This window comes from Cynocephalus volans, chromosome 4 (genome assembly GCF_027409185.1).
Source record: "Cynocephalus volans isolate mCynVol1 chromosome 4, mCynVol1.pri, whole genome shotgun sequence".
NCBI lineage: Eukaryota > Metazoa > Chordata > Mammalia > Dermoptera > Cynocephalidae > Cynocephalus > Cynocephalus volans.
In genome coordinates this window covers 142,171,818-142,194,003 of record NC_084463.1, presented here as the reverse complement: position 1 = coordinate 142,194,003, position 22,186 = coordinate 142,171,818, and the positions used below count along the sequence as shown (strand labels likewise).

Here is a 22,186-nt window from a genome sequence, read left to right as displayed (position 1 = left end):
GTGTTATCAGCATCACACTCTCCCAACTGAGCCACCGGCTGGCCCTTAACAATCGTTTTTAATTTGTAAAATGTTCATTTTACTAAACAATGAACACATACCAGAGGCTTACTAAACTTCTATGCTAAAGTTATTAAACTCTGGGGGGAATTTATATTACATATAATACAGTGGGTATATTAACTGTTAGAATAAACACTCAATTAAATTCCAAAAAGTTGATGGTGAATAAAATATATATGGTCTCTGTCTTCACACCTTGGTATCTCCATCAGCTAACATACAATTACTTCTTACCTAGTCTAGAAATGGATATTTATTAACATGTTTATTGGCTGTATCTTCCACTAGAACATAAGCTCCAGGAGAGTAAGAAGCTTAGTTTCTAGATCCTGGTACCAGCCTGGTACACAGTTGGGAGCTCAAGAAAAGAATGCTGATTAAATAAGTGAAGTATATAGAAGAATGCTTTGAAGAGTTTCTATATTGGAAAAATAGAATTAAAAAATAATATGAATCTTTCCAAAACTTTTAGAAGATTCCTAGTACAAGGATACACTTAGGCCAAGGAAAGAAACTTGTTAAGGTTGGTAATTATACTCAGAATGCAAAGCTTTGAATTCAAATCAGGGTGTCTATCTGCTCCACTTGATTGGGGAGAACTCAAGACAGAGTCTGTGTCTTACTCATCCACTACCTAGCAGGATGCTTTTCATTTAACAGAAGTTTAACACATATTTGCTGAACTAAGGTGAACAGTGTGACAGGGGTCATATTAATTAGTGAGGGTGATGGCCATTGCTTTAAGAGATCTTGTCTATTTGAGAAAACTGGTTCATCATCTTCTATTAACTTACCCTATATGCATCAGAGTCCCTGCCCCAGATCCAGAGAATGGAATGGGCTACAGGAGAAGACTTGACTGAATCACTGATATCACTCTGATTTGCCTGAACATCAAAGTTCACAGACATCATACTGGAGGTTGATGAATCCTCACCAAACTAGAAAATAAAAAAAAAAGTTCAATCAAATTGGAAGTGGGAGAGGAGTTATGACTAAGATTTAACCCAATCCTGAAAGACTAGTGAAAACTCAAAATTAGTAGGACATCAGAAAGTAGGTCAGTAATAAAGCAATCAGATCTTTTAATTTTAAGAACCACACCAACAGTGTTCTCTCATGGATAATGCGCAGTTGTCAACTTTCAATCAACTTTGCCATTAAAGTATAAGAAAAATGGCATGGATTGTCTTCCTGTCCTTTACTTCCTTTTTATGATTTAGTTTCTTTTAGGTTTAATGACCGACTAATTTAGATATTACAGGATCACTACTCTATAAAATCAGTGTGCTCTGTGTAGAAACAAGGGAACTTAAGAAAGTGTTCTTAAAGTTTAAAATAGCTACCATTTAAAGATTTTAGACTATTATGTAATCAGTTCCAAATAAAAGTTTCAGAAGTAAAAGGGAAAACTAGGAAATAAAAGAATGGAAACATACATAGCTTTCTTCCAAATCAGGGTAGAAGAATGATATACTCACAAGATACCACAGTTCTTGTGTATTTCTTTTTTTTTTTTTTTTTTTTTTTTAAAAGATGACCGGTAAGGGGATCTTAACCCTTGACTTGGTGTTGTCAGCACCACGCTCACCCAGTGAGCAAACCGGCCATCCCTATATGGGATCCGAACCCGCGGCCTCGGCGCTCCCAGCGCCACACTCTCCCGAGTGAGCCACGGGCTCGGCCCCATCTTGTGTATTTCTGACATCTTGCTAGATAAGGAGAATGGGATGGGTGATGGGATAGCGTAGGAAAGACATGAGAAAAAGGAATGAATATAATGGATTTGTAGCTCTAAGCCTTTATGAACAGATAGATTCTTTCACTATATAGTGGTGATATAATTTTATGAATATAGAACATTGGAGGCTAAAATGGTGCAGGCAGTCCTCCAAATGGTCTGTCTTAAGACCATGAAGATGTCCAGAAGTTACACTGGGTTTCAATCCTACTTCATATCTAAACATTCCCTTCTTTTCCCTTAAAATGTTTTAATTTAAGACAGGGAGCTACAATCCCAGAGGATGTGAATCTGGTCTTCCTTTTTTCCTTCTTTTGAAAACCAAACATGAGCTATTGCTAGGACCAGTTTACAAAAATCATAGGAAGCTTTTGGTCCATATTACTATTTCCCCCTCCTAACTGGCCTCTTAATTTTTGCTTCTTAGTCCTTCCCAGTGTAGTCTGGGTTTTTCCAGATTAAAGGGTTCTAATTTTTTGTGGTTTGTCCTCTCCTAATCTCTTAATTATTTTAACAGCTCATCTCTGGAAATTTCTATGTGTATGACTAGGGACATAATGGGTCTTCTCTAGTTTAGGACAAATGCTGTTTTATTTCCAATATCCTTTTTTATAGTACCTAGAATTCCGGTTGTGCTTACTGCCTATATCACTTATTCACAGCAGTTACATACTACTTGGTATTATTATATTTATGTATTATTCTTCCCACTAGATAAGCTAGAATGGAGTGTGTGTGTGTGTGTGTGTGTGTGTGTGTGTGTGTGTTGTGTGTACGATGGTACTTTAAACAGTTCATAGAAAAACAGAATTACAAGATAATACCAATCTTTCCACGAACTTTTTGAAGTGCCATCATACGTGTGTGCATTTGTGTGTGTGTGTACAGAGACAGAAAGCATATGAGAGAAAAAACACACCTAGCAATGGTGCTTAATAAACATTTTCTGTTGATAATGATCAATTTGTTGGTGTTTTTGGTTTAGGCAACCTAACTGGACTGATGACTTCAGGAAAGAGATAGCATGACTGCTCTCTCTCAAATTTGAAATAGGTCCATAATAGGTTAAGAGGGGAGATGAAAGCTTTGAGTTAAACAGTAACAAAAGCTCAATTCTAGCTCCCATGGTAAAGGAGAAAATAATCAGATACACTTTGGGAAACAGAATGTCAACCATGGAGTAAGTGAGTATTCCCAACAAAATTTTACTTCATAAACATAACAGATACTCAAAATCTTAAGGATCTAAATGACAGTCACAAATTTTAGGGGTCAAATATACAAGAAATCTAGGTGGAAAAAACTTGATATTATTCTCATATGTACAAAAGTTTAGCTAGAAAAGACCAAGAAAATGACCTGAACATAGTCCACGTTTTCAAAGATATCTCCACGATGGTAGCGAACAGGCTGGTCCCACTGGCAATGTAAACTATGCTGCTGATTGACCAGACGGCATATCTGATGATTTCCTGGAATGAGAAAGGAAGTTACATGAACGACAAGGAAGGAAGGAGAAAGTTACATTTCCGTCTGAGACTGTACTGTACAATCTTACTTCTAAAAGAGTATTTTTTTTTAAGGGAGCAATAAGAAAAGAGTATTAGCCTTATTGCCAGTGTCAGCCATAGTTTGGATGTGTTGTTTCTAGGAGATGTCTGGCTTGTGTTCACTTGCTGTAAGGCCTTGTTACCCACAGTGCAGTTTTTAGATCAGCAGTAAAAGGCATCAACTGGGAGCTTGTTAGGAAGGCAGAATTTCAGGCTCCACCTCAGAGCTACTGAATCAGGATCCTCATTTTAACAAGATCTCCAGGAGACTGATATGCATATTAAAGTAGAAAAACTGATGTAGGGCACAGACGGCAAATAACTGTTAAGACTCTTAGAATCTAAAAGACCTGGTTTTTATTTCAAAATGTAAATTAAAAGAAAAAGCAAGGGGGACAAACCAGCTTCCTAGGCCTCCTAGTACACCCACTGTGATGAATCTTGATTTTAAGCTCTAGGAAAGTCATCAAGACAACTTTCTACTGCTTTAAGGCTACATGAAAGTTATAAAAGTAAAGCATGCTAGAAGTGGATTTCCTAACATGTCTTCAAGTTACTTGAAGTCACTACTTACCTAATTGTGCCTCTTTTGCCATCTGAGTCTCATGGATGATATTTCTTAAAATTTGCTCCTCCTGAATCAGCTTGTGTTTTTCTAGGATCTCCTGCTGTCTCAGGTAGTGATCATGCTGCTTTTGATACTCTTTTAACTCATTCAGTGTTCGCTGGAGGGATCTTAGGATTTTTTAACACCAAGAAAAGTTAGAGCTTTAATATTGTGAATTTTTAAAACCCACTCAAGTGCACAAATTTTTTGGTTCTCAGCAATAATTGTTATTTTCTTTCCTTTTATTTAACACACAACTCTGTACCTCAAGTTCCAGAATAAGAGGACTAGGTAAATACTATTCTTTTATTAAAACTTGGAGGCAAAAAGATGAACGCAAAATTCTTCCCTTAAATTTAACTATCTTGACATGGACTGGTATGTTGGGCTTTTCAGGTGCCATAAAAAATACATCACAACATATTATAAATTTTTACATATTTAACAACTCTACTTCCCTCCACAAAATTTGCATTAGTTCCACCAACATTCAAAGCCTTCCTAGTATCCTTCCCTTCTCTTCACTTTTTCCTTTGATTCTGCCTAAAGACAGGTTAAGAGAAGGCCATAGTACTTTGCTTTTATACTCTAGCTCCTTGGTTTACAGACTTTGGGAAAAGAACGCAAAACCTTTGCTTAGAAAAGAATATTCTCTACCACTTGATTTCAATAAATAAGCTGCCTGATACACTTAGTCACAAAAACCTTATTACCTATTACACTGCAACAAATGGAGATTTTAGGAGCTACATAGATTGTGTAAGAGAGAGCCAGTTTGAACTGTAAGAGCATAATATTGGAAGAAGCTCATCCAGGGCAAGTTCCGATTAGGTATAAAAGAAGCCAGTTATAAACAAGTAAGCTGTCACTCTTTCCTTTTCACTGCATTATGCTTTAAACAGATTGAAAAATAAGCAAATACAGAAGTTTAATGAGGTCTAAATCTCCATTTAATTCTCTAATCACCAAGTAGATTCAAAATATTAAGGCTAATTCTATGAAATATGAACAATTCACTTCTGAGTTATGTAAAATTTCTTAACTGGCCCTATTATTTGTAGAATCAAACTTACAGTTTATTAAGTATTCTGCAAGGACCAATTACAATGAAATTCCACTACTGTACAACCTAACACACAAATCTTATTAAAATGTGGGCAAAATAATGTCTCTCAATGTCACTTAACTAACAAAACAACAGTCCAACTCTAGGAGACAAAGGGGAGAGAGATCAAATATTTCATGTACAAGTGATTTTACTGACACAGTATATGATAAGGAAGTAAAAACATAATCAACAAAATAACTAAATATCCTGCAGCAACTCTCCACACCCTGCCCACCCCCACTGACTACATACACGTAATCAATGGCCAAAATTGTAAATATATAAATGATAGCTTTTACTGACTACATTCTCTAGTTCCTGAAATCCGTTCTATCAAAGACATTCCTCTATGCAACAACTGCTTTGTGCTAGACTACCTGGATTCGGAGAAAAGGAACAGGACTAAGTAGTAATGAAAGTTTATTCTTTCTTAATTCTAATGACCAAATTAACACTGATAATCACCCTATACAGATCTAATCTAAGGTTCTATGGTACCAGTGCTTCAGTGAAATTTTTCTCTCCCCATTACCTATGTTGAGCCTCCAACTTCTGCTCGAGTTTTTGCTGACATAGGACAGCATGCTTCCTCTTTATAGCTTGCTCAAAACCAGGTTTGGCCTGCAAAGCATGGTCATAACAGAGCACTGAGTGGTTATACTCGCCAAGCATCTGAAAAGACAAACACACACACACACACATATGGGGAAAAAACATTAGACATAGCCTGGCTGTATCTATATAAACCCCCTAAAGGACTTATGAGATCACACTTACTTCTCACTCTATGGTGAATATTATTTAAATCAGTGGCCAAATCCCCACAATATGAAGGTATACTACAAAATGGTTTAGTTGGAAAGTACCGCTATCCTTAAGAGGTGTACCTGGCAGAAGTTTAATATTCCAATTTAATTATTTTTCTTTTTTGTCAAGAGGCTAGAATAATTATGATACATTACTGTGTTGAGGCCCCCTCCCCACCCCACTCCCAATTTCTCCATTTCCATTGCTCAGACCAAAAGAGAAAGGGAAAAATAAAGAAAGAAAATAGCAACTGGCTTTGCTCATGAAACAAAAAGTTGTATTTACTGCATATATATTCCCCAAGGTGTAATAGCTGGTGAAGAAGTCACTGTCATCCAGAGCTGCGTGGACAACGACAGCAGCATCAGCAGAGAAGTGTGCTCTGTGTAGAACATTTGCCAAATTGACCAGGGCAATGTCTTTATTGTGCCTAAAAGAGGAGAGATATAACTAGATGTCAGAAAAGAAGCATGTATTCCACAATTATGTACAACTACTTGACAAGAAAAAGGGACATTCAAAGTTACTGTGCTTAGGAGAATAACTTTGAGTGTATTTATAGGTGAAAAATATAATTTAAGATAATCATAATGTTTCAGTTTTAAATTACTGATGGTGCTTACTTAATCTGATAGCTATAAATTTTGCCACAAAAATAAGGTCTTAAAGACATTTTCTGATTTTAAAATTTATGTAGGGCTTATATTTGCTTTAAGAAAAATTAAATTTAATTCACGGTAATTCCTCTAATGAAGGTTCCTGCATTCAACTCTCAAGTGAATCACAGGGTGTCTACATTACATATTTTTTCCTTAATGAAAACAAAAAATATACTACACAATTATCACTTTTAACTTTTTGACATCTGTAATTTTTTTGTGATGGGGCTAATTTCTTTGAATAAGGATGGAGGAGAACGTAAGCACAATGTAATGCTACTTCTTACTCTTTTCCAACGTACTGATTCTTTTTCTTTTTTCTTTTTTTTTGGCAGCTGGCTGGTACAGGAATCAAACCCTGAATGCCGGTATTAGCAGCACCATGCTGTAACCAACTGAGCTAACCAGGCAGCCCTATGTATTGTTTCCTTAACAGTCTTGAGTTATGTGGAAAATCAGGAGGTCTAGAAGAAGAGGACTCTTACCTGGAAGAGAAGTGAAGTGCGCGCATGGCACATTCCACAACTTGATATGGCTCGTTCTTTATTCTCCAGTAAAATGAAGCCATGTTATACAGCACCCATGAGGAAGAGTTCTAGAGATTAAAAAAATAAAATGACAATCAAACAGAACTCAACACACTTTTTTTTTTAACTTAGAATGTTCAAAATAAGCACTTTAATACTTGGCTCTTCTGAAATTCAAGATGAAGAAGAGCAAGACTAGTTATAGTAATGATAAAGCAGAGGACACAGCACAAATGAACTACACCTGTCTATAGAGCCTCCTAATCATAAGCTGAGCGACTGCATTGAGGAGTGATCTTCATATAGTGATTATCCAACTCCAAGCTGTTATTCCAAGTGGGAAATAAAGCTGAAAAACCTAAGTGGCAAAAACTTATCAGGACCTATTTCAGGACTTTAGAAGTTAAGATCTAACCTACTTAGAAATGCCAATTTTTCTAATATGAAATTTCTGAAATGAACATTTAATAATTTTAAAATTATTTTAAAAATATAAAAGTATTTTTCTATTTATGTAATATCTGAGTGAAGATACTAACAAATAAACAATAGGCTCATACTTTTATGAAAGATGAATTTTTATCTATCATCTTCTCATGTGTGTTTAGAATCTAATTCAAATCCTCAAGCTGTTAAAAACTAATCTTTAGTATATAGCAATTAACTGTATTATTTAGTCAAGTTAAATACAAGTTCAGATAGGCTTGCTCTTTTTTTGTTGCTGGGATTTTTTTGTCCTCTACCATATACTGAATTTCAACCATATAAAGTCAAAACACTAAACTGGACCATCTCTAAAACCCAATGTAAGTAAGTTTAAACCCAAGTAAAGAAAATTTCAAATTTCTGCTAGAGAAAAAAAATCATAAAGTTTAAGAAAAACTAGGGAAAATATGTGCAATATTTATGACAACCGAAGTTTAATAATATCATTAATATATGCCGTCCCTTGGTATTCTCAGGGGATTGGGTCCAGGACATCTCCCCCTCCTGCCTGGTGGATACCAGTAATCCAAGGATGCTCAAGTCCCTTACATAAAACGGCATAGTACACTCAGTCCTCTGAATCTGTGGGTTCTGTATCCACAGACACAGAGATATTTTTTTCATAAAAAAATCTAAACATAAAGACAAAAAGCCAGAAAAAATGGACCAAAACATGAACAGACAATTCAAAAAAAGATACAAATTGGCGAAGATTAAAAAGAATACCAATACTCAATTATTAAGTTGGCTACACTGTATATTACCTGTATTTTCTACAGTTGATAACTGTAGAAAACCATTAAATTACTATAGCACTTCTGGGGAACAATTTGACAACATGTATTTAAAAAGCTTTAAAAATGTGATTACCCTTTGACCCCCTCACAATTCCACTATTAAAAATGTATCCTACAGTAATAAGTTTTAACTATAAAGGTGTATAAAAATAAAAATCCAAAGAATATATCACAAATCTGTTTTAAAATTATAATTTTTACTTTCTCTTTTATAGATTTTTAAAAAATCTGAGTCTTTCACAAGAACCAATTATTTTATTTTAAAAATAATTATTTAAATATAGTTAGTTTAACTATAGTTAAAAATAGTTATTTTTAAGACTAAAATAGTAAGTACAGTTCTGCATTATTCATCTTTAAGTATTCTATCTTCAAAAAAGGTGCATGATGTTTGTGTCCTCCCAAAATTCATATGTTGCCGCTCTATAGGGAGAGCTCTATAAAGCCTAAATGAGGTCATAAGGGTGGGGCCCAAATTTGATAGGGCTGGCGCCCTCATAAGAAAAGGAAGAGACAAGAGAGAGCTCCCTTTCTCTTCATACATGCATACAGAAGAGGCCATGTGAGGATGGCCATCTGTAAACCAGGAAGACAGCTTTCACCAAGAACCAAATTGCCTTGATCTTGAACTTTCCAGTCTTCAGAACTGTGAGAAATAAATTTCTGTTGTTTAAGCCACCCAGTCTGTGGTATGGATAAATACATATTTGGTCTTTGTCCCCAATTCCTGACGCGCAGCTCCTACAACCAGTGGAATCAGGGAGTTATGAGTGTCTTTTGTATGCTAACGAGATGGCTGGTGGCTTCAGGCCCCCAGATGGCTTCAGGACAGGTGCTGGTCTCAGAAAAACCAAGCCCTGGGCTGGCCCGTGGCTCACTTGGGAGAGTGCAGTGCTGATAACACCAAGGCCACGGGTTTGGATCCTATATAGGGATGGCTGGTTTGCTCACTGGCTGAGCATGGTGCTGACAACATCAAGCCAAGGGTTGAGATCCCCTTACTGGTCATCTTTAAAAAAAAAAAAAAAAAAAGAAAAAGAAAAAAGAAAAAAGAAAAACCAAGCCATGATTAGAGGGTTGAAACTTCCAGCCCCGCCATGTCCCCCACCCCAACCTCCAGGGAAGGGAGAGGAGCTGGATCAATGGCCAAAGACTTAATCAATCATGCCTACATAGTAAAACCTCCACAAAAACACCTAACTGATGAAGTCTGGAGAGCTTCCAGGTTGGTGAACACATTGAGGTGCTGGAAGGGTGGCGCACCTGGAGAGGATGGAAAGTCCTGTGCACCCCTCCCCCATACCTTGTATCTCTTCCATTTGGCTATTCCTGAATTCTATCCTTTATAATAAAACTATAATAGTAAGTAAAGTGCTTTCCTGAGTTCTGTAAGCTGTTCTAACAAATTATCAAACCTGAGGAGGGGGGTGTGAACTCTCTGACTTTATAGCTGGTTGGTGGCCCTGACTTATAACTGGCATCTAAAGTAGGGGCAATCTTGTGGGACTGAGTCCTTAAGCTGCAGAGACTGTGCTCACTCCAGACAGTGTCAGAACTGAATTGAATTGTAGGACACACAGCTGGTGTCTGGAGTGTTGGAGAATTGGTTGGTGTGAAGATAAAAATCTATGCATTTGGTGTCATAAGTGTCAGCAGAAACAGTCCAGAGTGGTATTTTGTTATGGGAGCAGACTAATGCACCACCCGAGCTCCTTCAGGCCTCAGAGCCTTTGACTTGACCAAGAATGCTCTTCCTTGATCTTTGAATTTTGGTTCCTTCTTGTTATTGAGATATCAGCTTAAATTTCACCTTTCCAGAGAGGATAACCCCACTGCTCAATCTAAAGCAGCCACCCAGTTACCCTCTGTTTTAATTTTCTTTAGAACACTTACCACTATGGTCTACTCTCAACTAACCATCCTCTGAAGGATATTGTAAAATCCTGGGCCAGTTTTCCCTTATTACTCATGAAGTTCTGGGAATGCAAATGTTTTACATTACCTTCAGAAAAACAAGATGAAGATGGTAACTTAGCTACAAAAATAATCATATAATGCATATGAAAGTCAAACTATTTTCTTACTTTTATCTGAAAACTCCTCCCTCAATATACAGAGCTACATATTTGAATAAACTATATATAAATGCTACAATTATACATTTTATTTAATACCACTATAATTAATACTGCTTAGAAACTAACCTGCATTTTATGATACTTGGGCATAGACAAGAGCAAAAACCGTTTTCTAAATTCCCACATGTTATGATACCTTTAAATTCTTGGTTCCTATTATATAATTCCCTATTTCATTTTTTTTAAAGTAGATGTTCCCTTAAAAGAAAATTACAGATTTTATTGCTGGTGGTGATTTTTTTTCTGGTTCACAGAACAATGATAATCTATGTATTGTGTATCGATATATCAGACACCAGAACATTAAATTTTCTTCCACACTCAATGTATATATAATCAGGCCTATAAGCCCTGTTGCTTATATTACAGTTTTTTTTTTTTTCATAAATTAGTTTAAATAAAAGTTTTCAGCATCTCTTCCTGGTAAAGAATACTAGTCTATCCATGTTTCTCCCTAGTGTCAAACTACAGTTTATATCAAGATTATCATTATTTTAAATCATCCTCTGGACAAAAATCAGCTAGGCAGGTATTTTCTGAGAGAAAAATATCTTCTGTTTACACATAGCCTCCTGGCTCTTTAAGTCACTGATGACTTACCTTCTGTAGGCCTTCGTGAATGAGGTGACCTATATCATCTATACTTCTTCCTAAGCGTTTAGATAAATAAGTGAAGACTGGATCTTCTTTAGGTAATAGGGGAGCAGAAAGATTAACTCTCTCTTGTACACCCTGAAGAAAAGAAAATTGAAAAAACATGGTAAAAGGATATTACAGAATATAAAAGATCACAAGTAATCCAGTATCTTGTAAAATTTATTTTGAAGAAATTTAAGTAATAGGAGACATTTGTAAAATTATAGTTGTTTGGAAGGAGAGAAGAAAAATAGTTTTTATAAGCAAGAGACCAAATAAAAGGAAAAATGCAGAATAATCTTAAAGTTCTCTACTTACTCGCAAGTGCTGAAAAGCATGTATACTATATGGAAGTTCTAGAATTTTAGTACAATCAGGTTGCTCAGGGTCTGGAGGGACAGGAGATTCTGTGTCTATATAATCTTCAGGGCTAAAATCCAGAAGCAAAAAGCAATGTATAAATGAAAGGTGAGGTAAACAATACTTTGAGAAATGCCAAAGTTTTCCCATATTTGGGCTGGCCAGTTAGCTCGTTGGTTAGAGCACAGCCTTATAACACCAATGTTATGGGATCGGATCCCCTTACCAGCCAGCCACCAAAAAAAGAACCAAATACTTTCCCCATATTCCCATAACATCCCAACTTTACAACCAGTATTAGTCAACATTCATACCTTTTTATAGCTGCCACGTAGAGTCAAATATTTCAGGAGTTCAAATTAAGGGGGTCACAGAATGTTAAGATTGTGGACTTTTTAAAACTAATATAACAGTGCTGAATTTTTTCTAGAAATGTTTAACCAATTTACACTTCCACTGACAGCCCTCTACATTTTTACTAGTTATTGATTTTTTAATATTTTCTATTTGATAAATGAAAACTATCTTAATGTTTTAATTTGTACTTTGGTCACTTTTGGGAAATATTTTTTCTACATGTTTATTGGCCATTTGTATTTTTTTACTACAAATTGTTCAATTTTCTATTGTGATGTTAAATATTTTTAATAGATTTGTGAGAATTCTACACACAGTATGTATTTTGAATTCTACACGTAGTATGTATTTTGAATTTTCACATTTCAATGAACTTACCTGAACATAAAGCTTATTCTTTTTTTTTTTTTTTTTGTCTTTTTCATGACCGGTACTCAGCCAGTGAGTGCACCAGCCATTCCTATATAGGATCCCAACCCGCGGCGGGAGCGTCGCCGTGCTCCCAGCGCCGCACTCTCCCGAGTGTGCCACGGGCTCGGCCCTAAAGCTTATTCTTATTACAGAAATAATTTCCTACTGATTTGAGAAAGGTCTGTTTGGGAAAACAATTTTATTTTTGGAAAGAGAATCTCTTTACCTGATGTCTTTGCTCTCCAAAGTTATATATGTGCCATCGTACAGATCCAGGTCCCCTAAAGGCACCTTGGCTTTGATGCAGTCTGGATCTTCTTTATTATGTCTCTGTTCCAGCCCTGTGTCTCTGTCCTCATTCTCTTCTATGTGAATTTTTTGAGCAACTAATTGCTTCTGTTGAGAAGAAAATGAAAACAGGATGGATTCTTCTAATATTTCTGTCTAGATACCACTGAAGAGAAGGGAGAATTTAATGAGTGCTGAGGAATCAAGATTCCTCTATGAAGAAATGCAAGGATTCTGAAAATGCCCTTAGTTAGCTTAGTTAAAAAACATAAGCTTCTCTAAGAAGGTGTCCACATAAAGAAAGAAACAGAACATGATATAACACTAGCACGAGTGCCTTCACAATATGATTTCTTACTACCTATAAGGTGCATCTACCAATTTAACTTCCCTCTTACAGAATGGCTCTGCAATTAAAACTTCCCTTAATTATCCAAACCTGTCAGGTTGTTTTGGTCCTTCAAGATATACAGCACGTAGCTACTGCTACCTGGGTGTTCCAGGTGAATTCTTAACATAAAACATTATTTTTCAAAATATACATAGGAATAACATAAACGTTCATACTTCTACCAACCATATCTATCATACACTAACATTTTACCATACTCACCTCAGATTTTTTATAAAAGGAACAAAAAAAGGAGTTGACGTTCCTCCTTACTGTTTTCTAAATCCCTTTTCCTTCTCAGTTACCACTATCCTGAATTTGTTTTCTCTATCATTTCCATGTATATTTTTATAAAATATGAAATATTACCTTAGTCTCTTAAAATATTACTTTCATTATACATACATGTATCCAAAATTCAATATATAGCATTGCTTTACAAGTTGTAAAGTTTTATATAAATGGTATCATACTGTAATTATCACCCTACAACTTTTAAAAAACAATATGAGATTTATCTACATTGGTTAGTATAGCTGTAAATTTTTCATTTTAATGGATGTATAAATATGTATTTATCTGCTTTCCTGTAATTTTTTTCCTATTAAAAATGCTACAACTGGGGGCTGGCTGTAGCTCAGTTGGTTAGAGAGCAGCCTTATAACCCCAAGGTCACGGGTTCAGATCCCCACACTGGCCAGGCACCAAAAAAACAAAAAAACCCACTACAATTATGTTCGCTTTGGCAGCACATATACTAAAATTGGAACGATACTGGGAAGATTTGCACAGTTCCTTTGCAAGGGTGACATGAAAATTTGTAAAGCGTTCCATTAAAAATCCAAAAAAATGCTACAGTATTCTTATAAATCGTCCGCATGTGTGAAAGTTCTAGCAGGGGTAAAAATACAGGGTCATACAGGATGCACATTTTCAGTTTTATTATACACTGTCAATCTGTTCTTCACAGTGATTAAAACAATTAGAATTCTATTAGTGGATCATGATAATACCCATATCCCCATAATCTTACCAACATTTGGTTTTGTCATACTTTTTAACTTATGCCAATCTGATGGATATGTAATGTAATCTTGTTATAATTACTGTGATAGACTATATAACTATTCACTAATATCTTGCCCCTCCTTACAAAATTATACATCACTGTTCTGCTGAACTTAGGCCTGGGCAATATGACTTGCTTTGGCCAATGTATCATGAGAAGTCCCACATGACTCTTCTGCTGGGAAGCTTTTTTAGAATCAGTGTATGCTTCGCCATGTTCTCTTTTCCCTCACCTACTGAGAACAGCAATATTACAGAAGTGGCTGCTTTGTCAGCCTGGATCCTGGCTTATGGATCCAGAGTGACATGGTACAGAGCCCTGACATAGCCCAAAATAATCATTTGGCATGACTTATTATTTTAAGCCATTAAGATTTTGGCGTTGTTAAAAAAGGGGAAAGATCCTATGATCTGCTTCTAATTATTTGTTTCCTCCTAAACCTTTTCCTGTAGGTCTACTAATCTGCCCTACTGACTTCAGGCTTGTCCTGTGACTTGCTCTAATCAATGGCATGTGAGTAGAGATGATGTATGCCACTTCTGAGTAGAAACTAACCAAGCTTATATTGTTTGGTTGTTCTTCTTTGAGCCTCTACCTTTCTTCCTGAGAACAGCACTGAGATTTCGGGCCTATTTGTTGCCAATGCAAAAGCTGACTAATACACTGTAACAAAATGCAGACTATCTCAACTAATGCAATCATTAATGAGATTGAACATATTTTCACCTGCTTATGAGATATTTTGTGAACTGACTGTTCAAGTCTGCCCTTTTTTTCCTCAGTAGGTTTTTTAAAAAAAAATTGATTTGTAGAAATTGATGAAAGGAGTAATTCTATAAACTCATACTCCATCAGTTATATGCACTGAAAATATCTTCTTTCACCTTGTAGCTTATCTTTTAATTTTGCTGAAGAGATCTTGCTTTTAATTTTAAGATGGTCAACTTTATCAACTGTTTTCTTAATTGTTTGTGCTTTCTGTGTTATTTAAAAAATCCTTCCCAACTCTGAGGTCATATATAGTTATGACTATATAGTCATATATAGTTATGACTATATAGTCATATATAGTTATGACTATATAGTCATATATAGTTATGACTATATAGTCATATATAGTCAATCTATTTTCTTATTTGTTTTTTTTAGTGAAAAGTTTCTCTTTTCATTTCTAGATTTTTAAACTGCATAGAAAATTATTTTTGTGTACTGAAAGGTAAAAATTTATTTTTTTCCACATGGACCATCAATTTCCTAATATGATTTTTAAAGAATTTATCCTTTCCCCATTTATTTTGGCACTTCATGTTTTTTTAAAACTCACTATATTATACCTAAGATTTCAAATTTATTGTTGCAAGGTTCTTATAGTATTAATAATGTCTTTAGTTTTTAAAAATCTTTATATTATCTGCTTTTTCATCACTAACTTTTTTTTTGGCCTTTTCTCTTTTTTTCTGATGTCTTGCTAGAGTTTTATCTATCTTATTTTTTAAATTAACAGTATTGTTTTGTATTGTTTTGTTTTATATATTTATTTTGTTACTGTTATTTCCTTCTTTATATTTATTAGATTTATTTTAGTCAGGTTTATTTTATTATGTTTTCTATTGGGTTGAATACTTAACTCATATCTTTCTAGTCTTTCATTTTAATAAATACATTTCAGTCTTTCACTTAATAAATACATTTATCTATAAATTTATCTCTAGGTATATCTAAGCTTCATTCTACAAGTTCTGAAATGAGGTATTCTCATGACAGATCAGTCTTTAAAATTTTGTGATTTCCTCTTTAAACCATAGGTGATTTAGAAATGCATTCAAAATTTTCAAAAATTTGGTTTTTTTCTTTTTTTTCCCCAAGGGCATGTGTATTTTTATTTCTTTAACTTTAATTGCACTATGATCACAGCACAGGTTCGGCATAAAAACAAAACTTTCTAATTTATTTCCTTTGTATCTTGGTAGTGGTCAATTATGATAAATATTCCACACTGAAAACACTATACACTATTTGTTCCATGTAGCACATACTCTCTCCCTCTGTCTTTCTCTCTGTCAGATCAATTGTATTTCCTCCTATATCTTAGAAAATTTTTTGTTCAATTTATCAGTTTCTGATAAAGACCTGTTAAAATCTCTTACTCTGATTATGGATTTTTCATGTAATTCTGTCTGTTTTTGTTGTCTTTATAAATACATATCTATACCCATGAGGCCATGTTGTTAGGTACATACAAGTATGTGATATTATATCCTTTTGGTGGATTGTTAATACATACTCTCTATCTCTAATTAATGATCTTAAGTTCTTATTTTGTCAGAGATAGGCCCACTATTCTAAAATCCAAAATTCTGAAAACCTAAAGCTTTTTCTTAAATTTGCACTAAAATTCATGGGATGGAAAAACCTGATGAAAAACATTTATAACCATTATTCTGTTAATGTGAACATTCATACATTTAAATGAAGAAATATTAATGCATCTGATTACAGAGCTTGGGACCAGATTGTTGGAAGTAGAATGTAATATATCTTGCCTATTACATTTCTAAAATTAAAAAACAAACATAAGACTGTATTCCTAAATACATATAGGCCCAATGATTTCAGATGAGAGATTGTGAACTTGTATAAATACTGCCATATCGTCTTTCTTTTGCTTAGTATTTGCATAGTTATTACTTTTTCCATCCATTTGTCACCACACTGGTTTTGTGTTAGGTGGTATCTCTTATTTGTACCATATAGCTGGACTAACTAAGAAATCCAACCTGATACTCTGAGTTTTAATTAACTAGTTAAATTTGTTTATATTTATTGTGATTGCTGGTCTACTTGAATATATTTCAACCATATTATTTCAGGTTTTATCATTCTTTTTCTTTGCTGCTTTTTTCTCTTTTCCTGCCTGCCATGTGTTGATAACACTTTCTATATTCTCTCCCCTCCTACTGTATCCTCTCTTTATTCATAGGTTTGGAAACCATAGATGGCATTTCTATTTTTTTAGTGCTTGCCTTTACTTTTTAAATTTTTCCTCAGTAGATATTTCACTATATTTTTTAAAGAAAAAAAAAACTAAAGAAAATAAATAAAACCACCACATCATTATCACATGTAAAAAATAATAATTCCTTAATATCAAATATCCAGCCCATGTTCACATTTCCAATTGTTTCTTCCCTCTTTTTAAAATATAGTTTGTTTCAATCAGAATCCAATGAGGTCAACACACATTGTAATTGGTTGCTTTGTTTCTTAAGTCTCTTTTAATCTATTAGTTATCCCTTTATTTCCACCCTACCCTTTGTAATTTATTTGTTAAAGAAATTGGGTTGTTTGTTCCGTAGTTTGCCACTCCATAACAATTTACTGACTGTATCTCCAAGTTTCACTTAACATTTTCCTTTGTATTTGTGAATATTGACAGTAGGATCCAGGGTAATTAACAAATAACTTCTTTGGCAGTCTGGTGAGGACTATTGAACTCTTCTCAGAATAATCTTTTAAATACATAAAATAAAAGATATAGAATAAGAAAGGAAACCAAATATACTGTGGTTTGATTAGATTCATTTTTGGGGGCAAGACTACTTAAAAGTAGTTTTTATTTGCCAATAGATTTGCCAACAGTATTTTAATTTATTCAGTTACTTTTATCTTTTCCTGAACATGACAAGAGTCTAACATGCTTTAAATCACTGAACATGCCCCAACCAAAACACATACTGCTAATTTTATCTAGTTTTACCTTTTAGAACACAATAAATAATTAAATAAATTTAGCAACATTTTCATCAATATTTTTAACTCACAGTTATATATCCTATGTACTTCCACTAGGTTTACTTTTCTTCTTGCAGAAGAATATCTTTAATATATATATTTTTTTGACCGGTAAAGGGATCGCAACCCTCGGCACAGTGTGGTCTGCACCATGCTCAGCCAGTGAGGGCACTGGCCATCCCTATATAGGATCTAAACCCGTGGCCTCAGCCATGGGTGAGCCATGGGGCCGGCCCTTTAATATTTTTTTCAAGTGCCAGTCTGTTGTTAGTAAATTCTGTCTTTGCACGTCAGAAAAAATGTTTACTTTGTTCTCATTCTTTTTTTTTTTTTTTTTTGTCCTTTTTGTGACCGGTAAGGGGATTGCAACCCTTGGCTTGGTGTTGTCTGCACTGTACTCAGCCAGTGAGCACACCGGCCATCCCTATGTAGGATCCGAACCAGCGCCGCACTCTTCCAAGTGCGCCACGCGGTTGGCCCTTGTCCTCATTCTTAAATGATAGTTTAAAAGATTATAAAACTCTAGCTAGACTGATTTTCCCTTAGAACTTTGAAGCTATCCCTCCACTGTCTTCTGGTATCTAAGAAATCCATCTAGTTGCCACTCCTTTGCAGATAAACTGTTTCATCTAGTCTCATGGCGTTAAGCCTAACAGTCAACGACTAACAAATTTATTTTCAGTCCAGATCTTTTTTTTTTTTTAGATATTTGGAAAACATTTATTATGGTAACAGTTATATATTGCAACCAATGACAGGTAAATAACTTTCTGAGTTGCTTGTATAATTCACATGACAAGTATCTTGAAGGATATCAATCATGCATTCATTTTTCAGTCAACAATTTGTTGAGCTCTTATTTGCCAGAGTTCATAATACTAGCACTGTTCTCAGAAAATCCTCTTTGACAATTTGTTTCATTATAGGTAATTAATCAGAGTCAATAAACTTATGGACTTTACTTTGTGTATTTAAGGAGTGTTTTTCAATGTATAAAATATTATTATTCTGTTTATACTTGCTTGTTTTGCCATCAAATTTGAGCCTTCAATAGACCTGCTTTATTTCCAAATACCTGAACTACTCTCCCTGGTTTTCTAATATTTTACTGGAAGTGAATGACTCACACATCTTCCAAGAATTTTTATGTCTTAAGCCCCTGAAGAGGAAGTGAATAGTAGAAAGTTTGCTGAGCAAATATTATGTTGATTGGTATACTTTGTGTAAATTGGTCACTCCCTTCCTTCCCTTTCTCACTTTACATGTTTTTCTATGCTTCTACTACTGTGACTTCTGCATCAGAAATATTTGCCTGTTAAATTCCTGTCAAGTATTGTCAAGTACCAGTTATGAGGCTTCTAAGTAAAAAATGTCTCCAGCTTCTGCAGGGAAAGCTCAGAAAACTTTAATTACCTCTTGCCTTGTTCATCAGGACAGCTCTTGCTACCTAGGAATCCCTTTTTGTCACTGCTCCTCTTTAGTTCTACAGGAAAAGAACCAATAGAGGGCTTTCAACAGGTTTTTTCTGGTATGAACTGAAATGTTGAATTATAGGATTTTTGTGGGTCTTGATGCTCATAGGTCTAAACCATGATAACAGAATTCAACAATGAAATCTTTTGCTATTTAAGAATTTCAATTTACCATGCACTTTACTTTTTAAAACTCTTCAGAGTTTAACTTTTATCTTAAGGTAATGTCTAATCACTTTACCATGGCTTACAAATTCAATACCTCCACCACCTCTACAGTGCTGATTTCTCTCTACTCTGTGTAATATCTTTGTATTGTCAACTCCAGCCACTTTAAATGTTAATAAGTTACTTAAATTCCTATATCTGTCATTGAACAAAGCCCTTCTTATTACTTTTTTCTTTATCAGAAAATCTTTTACTCTCATCTTTTCAGCTGTTTTATTTATTTATTTATTTATTTACTTATTACGAATATTCATGAGATACAAAGCTGATTGTCCCCCCTCCTGCCCATGATGTGAGGGCCAGATTCCTACTGGGGGCATACCCATTACCAGAAATTACTTTTGTACCCTTTGTCCCCTCCCAATTATCCCCCAACCTCCCTCTCCCTCCCCTTTCCCCTCAACTCCAATTTGTAGTCTCTAGGAATGTTCCCTCCCTCTGCTGGATCACAGCACTACTGTGGTCTTTCTTTGCTGCCTTCCTTCCTCTCTTAGCTCCCACATATGAGTGAGCACATGTGGTATTTATCCCTCTGTGCTTTGCTTGTTCCACTTAACATAAGTTTCTCCAGGTTCATCCATGTTGTTGCAAATGTGAGTATTTCATTCTTTTTTATGGCAGAGTAGTACTCCATGGTGTACATATACCACAGTTACCTTATCCAATCATCTATTGATGGACATTTAGGTTGGTTCCATATCTTGGCTATTGTAAACAAAGCTGCAATAAACATGGGAGTGTAGGTATCTCTTCGACATGATGATTTCCATTCCTCTGGATATATGCCTAAAAGAGGGATTGCTGGATCATATGGAAGATCTATCTGTAGTTGCTTGAGAAACCTCCAAATTGTTTTCCAAAGTGGTTGTACTAATTTATAGTCCCACCAACAGTGCAGTAGTGTTCCCTGCTCTCCACACCCTTGCCAGCATTTGTTATTCACCGACTTTTTGATTATAGCCAGTCTAACTGGAGTGAGGTGATATCTCAATGTGGTTTTAATTTGCGTTTCCCTGATGACTAGTGATGTTGAGCATTTTTTTATGTATCTGTTGGCCATTTGTATGTCTTCCTTTGAAAAATGTCTATTTAGCTCCTTTGCCCTCCAGACCTTTCTCCCTGAGTCCACATCTGAAGAACCAACTTCCTACTTGATATTTATACTTAGATGTCTAATAGACATCTCAAACCTAACATATCAAAGCCAAACTCCTCCCCAATTCTGCACCTCCTTCAGTCTTCTCTATCTCAGCTAATATCAACTTCATCCTCTCAATTGCTCAGGTTAAAAATTCTGGAGTATTCCTTTACCCCCTCCACCTCTGTCTGTCTCTCTCTTTCTAAGTACTCTATGACCACCCAGTGTCTAGCAGTTTTGTGGTTGCTTCCACATTCTACCCATTTCTCAAGTCCAGAATCAGATCTTATAATCTTGGTTCGGATTTCCTATCCCAAAGTAGTATTCTATCCTGAAATGATACTCAGAAAATTAAAGATGTGATTATTGAACTATGAGATGATTTGGTTCCTTTTTTGGCCATCAGGTTTTGTTTTGTCTTTCTGTGATTCCCCCAACCCCACCCCCCCATTCTTCCTATGAGGAGAATGGCTCATCCCCAGTCTTCAAGCAGTAAGCCTGGTTCTGTTCCTCCATCTTACATGGAAAACTCTTAGTCCCTGTAATTCTACATAGCTGACAACACAGTCTGCTCCTGGCCTTGGAGCCCAGCAGGTCTGTAGCTTCAGCCACATTCCCAACTTAAGTGTCTCTGTTCATTTCTGGTTTATGGAAATGTTCATACTGTTTTTAAGCTTGGGTACATTTTATTTTCATTTCTATTTTTGAATTTTACCTGTCATTGCTATGTATATGAAGCAGAATACTAAGAATACTAAGAATGCTAAGAATAAAGTCCTACACTATCTTAACCAAAAATTGATGGAATCAATATTTTTCATTTGCATTTTCAATGACCTCGTGAATAGCATTTTTTCCTCCCACATATCCTCTAACTTAAATATCCTCTTTATATTATATCATATTGCCTCCTAAAAAAAGGGACAGTAATAAACACATATAATGAGTCTTTGCATCTGAAAATAAAAATTATTTTCTACACCACTGCATCTTTCTGAACACTGATCATGTTTCCAAGCAGAAAACACTATAAATATATCCATTGTCTTATTCTTAGTATTAATTAAAATCAACATTTCCGAATTTACAAGTGATAAAACCAGCAGGAATAAGGTAAGAGACTATTTCTAAAATGCTGAGGTGTTCTAGTTCTATAGATATTCTAAAAACACTACTACATATGCAGAGTTGGTTAACGTATACTGAAAGCTCCTTCCTCTTAAAGCCAAGAAACTTGAAAAACATATATTTACAACTGTTTGTAGACATACATATGTTGGCAGACATACCAGTCTGCTTTTTTTTTTTAAGTGTACACAATCTTTATTGGCAGGTATTAAGAGTGCAAAATAGCAACAAGTCCAGAGGGATGAGAAAGGAGGTGGGGGCATGGGTTCCCACCCCATGTGAGAGTCCTGTAACTAAGCCAGTGGGGCAGGAGCACTTGACTTGACTGTGGCAAATTTGGGCCCAGCACCCTTCAAAGAACAAGCTCTCAGGAGGGAGGGCTTCTAACAACACAAGAGGAATGAAGTGACACACTGGAAAGGACATGGGCTAT

The 22,186-nt window shown here is 35.2% G+C and overlaps 1 protein-coding gene and 1 non-coding gene across 5 annotated transcripts in view; one reads left to right on the top strand and one right to left on the bottom strand.

Annotated features, from left to right (window-relative positions):
- TTC17 (tetratricopeptide repeat domain 17) overlaps positions 1–22,186 on the bottom strand; it is a 131,622-nt gene that overhangs the window by 90,401 nt on the left and 19,035 nt on the right. For all 4 annotated transcript variants that reach the window (XM_063092905.1, XM_063092907.1, XM_063092909.1 and 1 more), the window contains exons 3-11: positions 12,474–12,643; positions 11,438–11,549; positions 11,084–11,215; positions 7,021–7,130; positions 6,162–6,306; positions 5,602–5,741; positions 3,929–4,089; positions 3,164–3,276; positions 858–1,004 (exon numbers count right to left, since the gene is read on the bottom strand). In XM_063092905.1, coding sequence (XP_062948975.1) covers positions 858–1,004; positions 3,164–3,276; positions 3,929–4,089; positions 5,602–5,741; positions 6,162–6,306; positions 7,021–7,130; positions 11,084–11,215; positions 11,438–11,549; positions 12,474–12,643 — 1,230 coding nt within the window. The remainder of the gene's footprint in view (positions 1–857; positions 1,005–3,163; positions 3,277–3,928; positions 4,090–5,601; positions 5,742–6,161; positions 6,307–7,020; positions 7,131–11,083; positions 11,216–11,437; positions 11,550–12,473; positions 12,644–22,186) is intronic.
- On the top strand, positions 13,662–13,766 carry LOC134377425 (U6 spliceosomal RNA). Its single transcript, XR_010023471.1, has one exon. It is a non-coding gene; the product is annotated as a U6 spliceosomal RNA (small nuclear RNA).